The sequence below is a fragment of the Arvicola amphibius genome, chromosome 9, assembly GCF_903992535.2.
Source record: "Arvicola amphibius chromosome 9, mArvAmp1.2, whole genome shotgun sequence".
Classification (NCBI taxonomy): domain Eukaryota; kingdom Metazoa; phylum Chordata; class Mammalia; order Rodentia; family Cricetidae; genus Arvicola; species Arvicola amphibius.
In genome coordinates, this window is record NC_052055.2 from 48,141,249 (window position 1) to 48,151,844 (window position 10,596).

Genomic DNA, 10,596 nt, shown 5'->3' on the forward strand with positions numbered 1-10,596 from the left:
TAAGTGTTAGTGAGGGAATGCATTCTGTGGGCAGAGATAAACACTTCAAGAAACTGTACTCAGAGAGAGAGAGAGAGAGAGTAGAAGGAAGGGCAGCAACTAGAGTGGTATACGGCACTGACACAGGCTTTTCTTTCTAGTTGAAATGAAACATTTCAGCATGCTTAAAATTGATGAAGGGAATTGGTAAACAATACTAGAGGAGCAGGCAGAGTGCTAAAGCCGAAGTCCCATGGAAGGTCTGAGGCAAAGATGGAAGAGCTGGCCCATTTCGTTTTTCAAGAAAGACAGGAAGGTCCTTAAAGTTGCTGGGAGAATAGGTCTCTGGACAGGAGAAGTAAAATGTTCTTGTTACTGTTTTTCCAGTCAACTGTCAATCAATTTGGGATAGTCTATGAGAAGTTTAGAGAGTAAAAAAACAGAAATGGAGTCTCTAGGTGAAGGAGGGAGAAAACTCCATAGAAAAGCAAGGGATGGTTGTACGCACACCTGTCTGCCTGCTTCAGAAATCTGGAAGCCATGATTGCTTTGGTGTAAGAGTCAGCTGCAGCTGTCCATGTCTCTCTGGTTTTTATTTGTTTGATGTTCGGCTCTCCAGGAGAATGTGATAAACCCCAAGGGCATAAGTGCTTGCATTTATGAAACGACACAGTATGGGTCTGTACTCAGTAAGGGAATTCGTGCGAAGACGTTGGTTAACTGGTGTGAGTTTCCAAGTGAGAAGCCTGGCCCATGGTTTGAGAATTGGAATGTTTGAATTTGTAAACCTGTGGTAGTGTTGTTCACCCCAGATTACACAAGATCATTACAGAAGAGAGGAAAGGAGGACACAGGGAGACCATTAAGCGAAGAAGCCCAGCGTCTATGCCTGGGTGGCAGTCTGAACACTTTGCCTTCGAATCAAGCCACCCACTACAACAGGCGAGCTTGAGGAGTAGGCCTCCCGGAGCTGAAAATTTCAGTCTCCAGACAGTTTAAAAGATTTCATTATACAACTGTCATTGTATTATATCTTGATGAGATTGGCAGTAAATAAAGTTTACAGAAATTAGATTAGGCTTCCAGACAATCAGATGAAACTACTGGAGCTGTGGTTTGCGTGCCAACATTTGCATAAGCACTGTCCTGTCGCTACGCTACGTACCATAGACATGTCCGTGCGACTGCGCATGCTCTAACTTTACTCTTTCTTGTGTTTTAACACAGCGAAATAAAACCTCAGAGTTCTGAAAAAAAGATGTCAGACCACTCTAAGGAGGCATGTGTCTGCAGAAGATTCCAGATGAACAGAGTCTTTGATGAAGACCAAGAGACTTGGTCTTCACATTTCAAAGGACGGGATTCACTGTGGCCTGTGAATAGGTCAGATCTGTTGACCTTTGGCCTACACAGTTGGTGGTAATCGCTTAGGAAAGCAGACCCTGAATGTCACAGCCTCAACAGCCTCTGCTTCATTAATACTGTTTCTGCCTGAGCCTTTCCCGATTGTTTTAGGTTTTTAGCATTTTGTTGAGAACTTCATTCATGAGCAATGCATCTACATCAAACCTGTCCCTTCCTTCCTCCCAAGCTCCTAACGTGTCTCCTCTCCCTCTCAAACTCATGACTTCTTAGTTTAGCTTTTATTTATTTTTTTAATTACACTCATTTTAGTTTTTTAAAATGTGTCACAGTGTAATTTTAAAGTTAATGAGCAACTGTAGTTTTGTCCGGGGGTGTTTTAAGTATTTTGTTTGTTGGTGTTTCTTTGATTCCTCATTGTGTGACCACAGACTCCCATAGACCACACCTTTGTTTTGGCACCATACTGCAGAGAGAGGGAGCAGAGAGTAAAACTCAAACCAGGGTATTTTATTAAATGAAAGGACTTTGGGGGATTATTGATGAAGTTCACTTATTTATACTATTTGTCAGGTATTCGTGTTATAATAGTTCAGCCACAGCTCTGGTTTCTGTAACAAAGGGCCAAGTTAATACTGACTTAAACAGGGAGATGTTTCTTTCGTTAAGGGAGAAAGAGTGAAAACTTTAAGCAGCCAAGGGCAGATTCAGCAACACCAAGGAATTTTTTTGCTCCCTTGATGAGTTTTTCTTTCCCAGGGTTACAGGGAAAGCTACCAAGCCCACATCCCAGGTGTCTGAATGAAAATATCCAGGGGAAGAGAGTATGAGGGGACAGCGCATTATGGTTTTGGAGGCTACAGCCTTTGTATTCGACATTTCAGATGGTGGCTTACATTCTGATGTCCCCACCTTCACAAGTTAGTCAGTGGTCACACCACAAACTGAAGTAGGCACCAAGAGTTCTCTAACTATGATGGAAAGGGGATCTGAACACTGGCAAGCAATTACTGTTCATTCCTGCATTAGGCATATAATGCAATCAGCATGCCCTTGCGCAGAGCCTCTGAGGAGTTCCATTTTAATTTCATTTCCCCTTGCCCTTCCTTTGAGTTACAGTAAATAAAAAAGTTTGCATTAATATCATACTTAACTGATGATAAAATGTGTGTTTCAAAATATCTCCTGTTGCTGAGGTCACAATAGATCAGTAGTTCTCAAGCTGTGGGCTGCAACCCCTTTGGGGGTCACATATCAGATATCCTACATATCAGATATTTATATTATGATTCATAACAGTAGCAAAATTATACCTACGAAGTAGCAATGAAATGATTTTATGGTTATGTGTCATCACGACATGAGGAACCATATTAGAGGGTATCAGCATTAGGCAGGTTGAAAACCACTGCAGCATACATGAGTAGTTATGGTTTTAATAAAGTTTCTAACAGCCAGGAAGTAACTGTGGTGTAGTTACGTCTGCACTAAAGCAAACACACCCACATACAAATCCATATAAAAATTTTACAGCATGAAGAAATTACTTCAGCAAATGGTAATATAGTATTTCTTCCTTACACACTAAGTTCTTAGTGGGAATTGCTAATAAAGGCGATGAATAAAATTTATTGGCCACGTTGTTAACATTCAACATTTTGCACAGAAAGCTATACGGAACAATAACTAATGGATTTTATATTAATATGAATTCCTTTTAGAAAGAAATGATGCATCAATTCTCTCCGTGACACAGTCTGAAAATGGCTAAAGAACAAGTACAATATTGATCCTGAATTAAAAATTGACTCATAAAGAATTGGACTCAGAATTTTAGCTTTGAGGCCTGAGGTATAGCTCACTGGTAAGAGTGTTTGCCCAGTAAACACAGACCCTGGGTTCAGTTCCCCACTCTATCAGGGAAAATGTAAAGAAGTTAAGTTTTTCCAGGTAGTGGTGGCACAGCTTGTCATCCCAGCACTTGGGAGCCAGAGGCAGGGAGATCTCTGTGATTCAAGGCCAGCCTGGTTTACAGACTGAGTTCCAGGACAGCCAGAACTGTTACATAGTGAAACCCTGTCTAGAAAAACCAAAAACAAACAAAAAGTTAAGTTTTAAAATTACTCCCATCAACTTAGAACTTTTGGACTTTTTTCTTCTTTCATGTTTAGGAAATGCAATTTTAAAAATCTGCTTACGTTTAAAGGATATCTTTCTATATGGATGATATCAACAATTCCTGTGATGACAAAACACTGAACTGCCACACCTAAGGCTCGGGAAATATTGCTGAAGAGCCAGAATATTAGGGAGTTTGCTGTGAGAACTGGGTCTCTTCGGAACGTCAGAAGCTACACCCATAGAGTCGCCACGACTTCCTACACGTGAGTAGAACAAGGATGACAATAGACGTGCCAACGTGGATAGGGAGAAGCCCTGGAGGCCTCCTCCCTACATAAAGAACCACAGGTAACTAAGACTGCTAGGAGTGGCAGAGGTGGTCTTCTCCAGGGAAGAGCACACCAACTGCTTATCAATACCGAGCGGTCAGCCTGAAAACATACATGCAAGTAACCTATAGATTGATCAGGTGCTGTTTAGGAATATACATATATTCTGTACCTAAATGCATGCAATAGGAAATGAAAAAAAAAGGGCCATGCGTTTGAAAAAGCATGAGGAGAGGTATGTGGTAAGGTTAGGAGCAATTCTCAACCTGTGGGTCGAGACCCCGTTGAAGCCAAATGACCTTTTCACAAGGGTCACCATGAGAAAATACAAACATAAATTACAGTTCTGAAGTAGCAATGAAATAATCTTAAGGCTGGGGGTCACCACACATGAGGAATTGTATTAAAGGGTCACAGGATTAGGAAGCTTGAGAACAACCACATTAGAGAGAAGAAGTGGAAGGAGAAAATGATGTGATTATATTATAGGCTCTAAAATAAAAAATAATAACTTTTAAAATAAATCAAATTAAATTTAAAAATGAAAGCAATGACACCTAATCTAGCGACAACATTCTCTTAGATTTCTCGGTGCTGTGTAAAATAACGGTGCAAACGCATTTTCACACAGTAAGAATTCGAAACACGCTTGAATAAAAGCACAAGGCAAAAAACTGTCTTTCCGATGCATCATCAACTCCTACTGCAGTAGATGAGAAATTACAATAAAATTGAGAATATTTAGCCTATCTTTTCTATAATTCTCTGAGTTTGGAAATAGGACTAAGGGAAGACCAGGGAGAGGGTGACAGTTAAGAACTGGCAGTAATGTTTCTTATTCAACAAAAACATAACAAATGGTCCTTTCTTCCTTCTATCCCAGATGACAGTACCCTTCAGACTACAGTGCTTCACAGCACGACTTCACAGAGGAGAAGGAGGGACTGCTGAGAGAGATGAGAATGAACTACTCTACAGCACTGAGTGGAAATGGTCCCAAAGCTGTTCCATTCTCTTACATAAATTGGGGTGATATCTCCAGACCAGTACGCATCCTACAGGGCACTTTAAATCATCCTTAGATTTCTTGCAGTATCCAACACTATGCAAATGTTCTGTAGATGGCGGCTACACTGCTCATTCTAAGAACAATGGCAAGGAGAGGAGTCTGCGCAAGCTAGATGCAGTTGTTTCTCAAGTGTTTCCCATCCACTGGTGTGGAGCCCATGGACTTATGGGGCTGACTTTGTATTGAGCATACAGGTAATAGAATGTGTGCATGTAGTTTTCCATGACAGTCTGCTAGACCCATATTCCTCTCAGTTCTTACAGCTCAGAGGGTCCTTATAGAGTTGATGCTATAAAGAAAAAGGTGTCTATTGTTAGTAATAAGAAACTATACCTTCACACAGGGGTTAAGTTTCTAAACTTGGTCAGTACACTTGACACTGTGCAAGTGCATAATCAGAAAGTATAATTTACTGGCCTTTATTAAAATACTTGTTATCAGAGAGTCCCGTCTCCTTGGCGCATGAACTAGTCATGTTTCGGGACCTCTGAGGAGAGGGATTTCGCTCCTATGCACTGTCGCTCTGCTTTCATGGTTTCACGATAATAAATTTTAGCAACAAGATAGACTGTTAGTTCCTAAATTTGACAGGAAAATACACAAATCAGAGTCTTTACTGATTCTTTTAAAAAATAATTATGAATTAGAAAAAAATAATTTATTTTGTTCTAACATCTTTCTCCATTATACATTGACCCATGAGCACATAAAAGGAGTCATATGAGAAACTGTATGAATTCAACATTAGCTACATTTAATACAGTAAACTCTTTTGCATTGGGTTAGAGAACTTGCTCAGCAGAGAACCCAGGTTTGGTTCCTAGCACCCACCTTGCAATTGTCAGCCATTTGTAACTCTGGTTCCAGGGGCTCTGACACATGCTGGCCTATGGGTCCTCCCACATATGGGGCACAGGCATACATGCAGGGAAAACACCAATACACATAAAACAACAACAACAACAACAACAATAATAGTGGTAATCTTTTACATGATTTCGTTGTTAATATGAATCAATTCTATTGAGACTAGAAAATAAGCAGATAGTTGCATACACTTAGGTGTACATGAATGTATATGTTCAAGTATGACAAATGAATAACCTATGTTCTATTTGCATGGTAGGAAATCTAACATAAAGAAAGGTTCTGGCTTTGAGTTAATTTTAAGAGAGAAATTTTGTTGGTACCTTCTCATACATTATAGAGAACAGTATAAATGGAATAAATAGTTAAAATTCCAGTTTACCAGTATTTGCTATAACAGCTAGGACTTAAGAAGGTTCTTTTTTTATTGTCTTTGTTTTTGTTTTTCAAGACTGAGTTTCTCTGTAGTTTTGAAGCCTGTCCTGGAACTAGCTCTTGTAGACCAGGCTGGCCTTGAACTCACAGAGATCCGCCTGCCTCTGCCTCCTGAGTGCTGGGATTAAAGGTGTGTGCCACCCCCACTGGGCAGGCCTAGGTTCTTAAATATATTCATCAGTAACTAGTTGTGATTTGTGATAAAAGTGTAAACTCCTTGTTCTTTTTGCTTCTGTTTTCATATTTGCAGAATAATAACTCCTGGTCAAGCTGGAATAACTAGCCAGAGTTTTAATGATGGGTTTTTATTGCATCAAGTACTTGCTACTTAAGCCAAGTCATAAGCTTTCCTTTGCTCCTGGGTCATTAAGGAAGCCATTTAGTTCATTCAACAAATTATCTATCCAGTCTCTAGTCTGCGCCCCGGATCTTTCCAGTACGGGGATGTTACAGGAAACAAAGCTCTGTCTTCGAAGACATAGGATCCTAGTGATTTAAAGTGCATATTAATCTTATCAGTGTAAATCTAGAGAGCCTTATTACTCTTTCAAAATGTACATAATTGCCACCGAGTGGCTCTGATCCACGATTTTTTATTTTATAATAGAAGAGATAAGGTAGAGATCATATTTTGAATTTGAAATGCTGGCCTTTTCTTAGGTTAGCAATATTGGTATAATCTTCTTGTGATGCTTGGCTGTAGGGTAAAGTAATGATTTGAGCTTATTTAGTATAGGTTAAGATAAAGTGATTGCACTTCCAGCTCAGTAGACTGGGTTTATTAAGTGCACTTCAGATTTTTTATCAGCTTCTAACTGGGACACCTCCTCATTATAACTCAAAGGGTATTTGTTTTATACAGACTTCCCACTTTGCTAGAATTTCAATGAACTCCATACATTTACTGTATGATACTTTACTCACTTAGCAAATATTTATTGAGTCCGTAAAATGTACCCAGATTTTTCTAGGCATATATTTATGGGCTTAACGTGCACATTAACTGTATCAATGTTAATTTAAGATTTTTTTTGTTAAATATCTGCTCATTGGTGTGCCTCTAAAGAATCAGACAAACTTGGAATAATTTATCCATTTTTTAAAGAATTGTATTCACATATTGAAATTGCACACAAAAAATTCTGGAACACTGAAGAATTAAATGCTCATTAAAATACTTATATTAAGGTTAGCTATCCACAGCTGTGGTGTGAGTGTGGCTGTGACATTAAACTTCAATGATCTTGATGAGCTGTGGATTAGCAGCTCTGACTTTCAGGCTGTTTAAGATTCTCAAACTCAAACATCTCAGTAGCAATCAAAGACTATCCAGAAATGAGGCTAAAACCACTTTAAAATGATTATGCATACTACTATGGCATATTTTAGAAATAATACCCAAGACAAAGCTAATTTTTTTTCGCATTTTCCATAAGCTTTCTCAATTATATCCTGTGCACTAAGTGAATTCGTAGGGTGAAATATCCATTTTGGGGAAGAAGACGCCAATCAATCAGTGGCTTTCTTTGTTGTTGATTTTAAACTTCTCCCACATCTAATTTTCTAAAACTTACACATGATGGACTTCGTAGTACCACTGATGATGATTCATAGAGTGACTTTTATAAAGCATTTTAAATGGGCAGTTTAATTAATATTAGCCTCAACAATCTAAATCTTAAACATTTTACCGATACCTGGCTTTGGTCGGCTGGACTGTGGGCCCTCAGTGGCCCTATCTCTGTCTTAGTCATATACTGGAAATCTAGCTCCCTTACTGTGGTGATGACGTTATCTGTGATCACGTGACCCCTTTCTCCTGCTATCACTATATGAAGGAATGAACAGTGATGCCATTTCAAATCTCGAGATTGTTACTGTATTGTAAATCTAACACTATGTTACAGTTCCTTTAAGAGCAAGCCATTAACTGTTTCAGTAGCAGTCGCTGATGTTCTGTCTACAATGTAGTCGGCACCAACTATTGGAAGTGCTCTTATGTAGGAGCCATAATAAAGGGAACTCACTGTAAGACAATCTACAGAACAATGTGCATCTGAGTGCCTAGTTGATGGGATTAAACCTTTAGCAAATAATCACTGAATCTGCTTCAATGATCCATTAATATTGGAATGCTACTTTAAAATCAGAGCAGTTTTTTTTTGAACCGTTTTGCAATTTACAAATGGGAAAAAGCAGAGGAATCTTGTCTATTTTCATATGTCACATGCAGTTTATGGACTACTCCTCTCTAGTGAGAGCTGTTTTGTATGCTCACATATTAGACATAGCATCCCACTTTTTTAATACATGTTTTCCTTAAAGAGAGAAAGATAGTCACACCACTGTTAAGAGTTGTTTTTCTTCTTCTTCTTCTTCATTCCCGAGAGAATGTCTTACAAAATTAGGGCTAGAGTGATGCCCTATAGCGATTAGGATAACCTCAGATCTCTTTCTCCAGTTTATAGAACGTGTTTTACCCTGAATTTACACAATCGCACAGTCTGGACAGTTTAGAACCCAGTCCTGTTTAGTTTCCAATCGTCAAGCAATTTTCACATTGCTGGCCAATGAGCGCCAGGAAACCACTTCTTGGTGTGTGGTCCCAAGGGCCAAGAAAGAATAAGAATTAAGAGCTAGAGCCTCAGCAACAAATATTAGTGACAAAGATCCACATCCTTAGAATGAAGTATTCTCGCTTCCTGAGCTCTCAGCCTTGGCGTAATGGTCGCTTAAAGACATTTCAGAAGAGCTTACTCACACTCTTTCTAGAGATCTCTACAGTCCTGGCACTTCGGTTTTTATTACACCCTAGCACATCAGGCATACCACACACACACACACACACACACACACACACACACACACACACACACACACACACACGCACGCACGCACTGTTTAAATGGCCCCTTCCACTGTTCAGTTTCATTTACTCTCAAGACTCTAACACCCACTAAACAACAGAAATGACATTGGGCTGTGTTCATACATTCAAAACTGCCTGCCCCCATCACTCTGACAGCAGCAATAATGTTTCGTTCTGCTTCATGAATCCCGGGCTCTGACAGGCTCAGACAACCCCCCTCTTTGCTTCTGTTGCCATCGGCAGAGCATTTGAAAACCTTAGAGACGGTCCACGTAAACAGCCCTAAGTCCTAGCTAAATCAAACCCATTCCCACCCCACCACCTCTCCCTTCCTTTGTCTAGTGCCCAGGGTGGATCGTGGAGCAGTAACTGTGTTCTCCTCTCATCTTCGTACCTCTCTCCTGAGCCTGACTTTGGGGTTGCATTTACCTGTTGCCCTAGCTAGCCTCCCTTCTCAAGCCAGAAACCCTTGCCCAGGGACCAAAAGGACCGGAGAAAACAAAGCGAATGCCACAAGGACTCTACGAAGGAAACAGTGCATTTCCGAAAGCGATCTAGTGACCCTGGGGTCATTTGGCCACATCTCTTCCTCTCTCCCATCCCCCTTACCTCCCCCCCCCCCCCCCAATCATTTGCTTCCATGGTTCTGGAGACCAGTAAGTAGTGTGGAAAGGATTTTAGAATATCTTTTCCTTGACAAGTGACCTGAGCCCCAGATATCAATTATCCCTACCCTTTAAGCATCGCTGCCAAGAAGTACTAGAAAATTACATGTGCGTTATGAAAGGCCTTGGAAGCTTTAGAGAGCTCGACAGGTTGCATCCGAAAGTTACAGCTGAGGGACCCTTTCTGCATTTCAGGACAGACTCAGTCCTACGACCTCTATGAGCAGGTTCCTTGAGGTCAAGTGCAGATTCTCCCGCCAGGCCTGGTGGTCCCATTTGGGACCGGTAGGACAAGCCAGGGCACCGAGTCCCTGGGGCGCCAGAGCAGCAGGTGGGAGAGCGCGAGATCCGCCTAGGAGCAGAGACCAGCAGGTGCTGGCGACAAACTAAACGAGCAAGTCCTCCTGGCCGGGCGAGACAGGCGCCAGCCAGGAAGGTTGCCCCGAAGATACCTCTTGTCCGGAGCAGCTCAGGTCGATCCCCTTACCTGTGCCACCTCCTCCCTGGCTGGCCCTATCGGCGGGAAAGATGCCCGAGCACTTGTCCCACTCCACCTGGCCCGCGAAGCACAGCTCGGTGATGATGTGCAGTGCCTTCTGGCACAGGCTGCTCACGCCATCCTCCTTGCGGAAACTCATCTTGGCTTTGCTTGTTGCTTCTCGGATTTCTCTTGGCCCGAGGCTGAGCCCTAGGAGTTGCGAGTTGGCCCCATGGCGGGCTAGGGCGCAGGAGGGCGGCGCGCACAGATGGATGCTGTTGCCAGGTCTGCGCTTCTCCTCGGAGCGGAGCGCTCGGAGGCACGCGGAGCCCAGCCGGCGGGGAGCGAGGGGCGGTGGCGCGCGGAGTGGCGCCTTCCCGGGTGCTAGGCGGAGCGGCCAATCGCAGGCTCGCGCGGGCAGC

The 10,596-nt window shown here is 41.8% G+C and overlaps 1 protein-coding gene across 1 annotated transcript in view; it reads right to left on the reverse strand.

Annotated features, from left to right (window-relative positions):
• Nucleotides 1-10,334, reverse strand: part of Syt10 (synaptotagmin 10) — a 58,894-nt gene extending 48,560 nt beyond the window's left edge. Inside the window, exon 1 of the mRNA XM_038343281.1 lies at nt 10,184-10,334. Within this exon, the coding sequence (XP_038199209.1) occupies nt 10,184-10,334 (151 nt within the window). The remainder of the gene's footprint in view (nt 1-10,183) is intronic.
• Nucleotides 10,335-10,596: the final 262 nt, after the last annotated feature.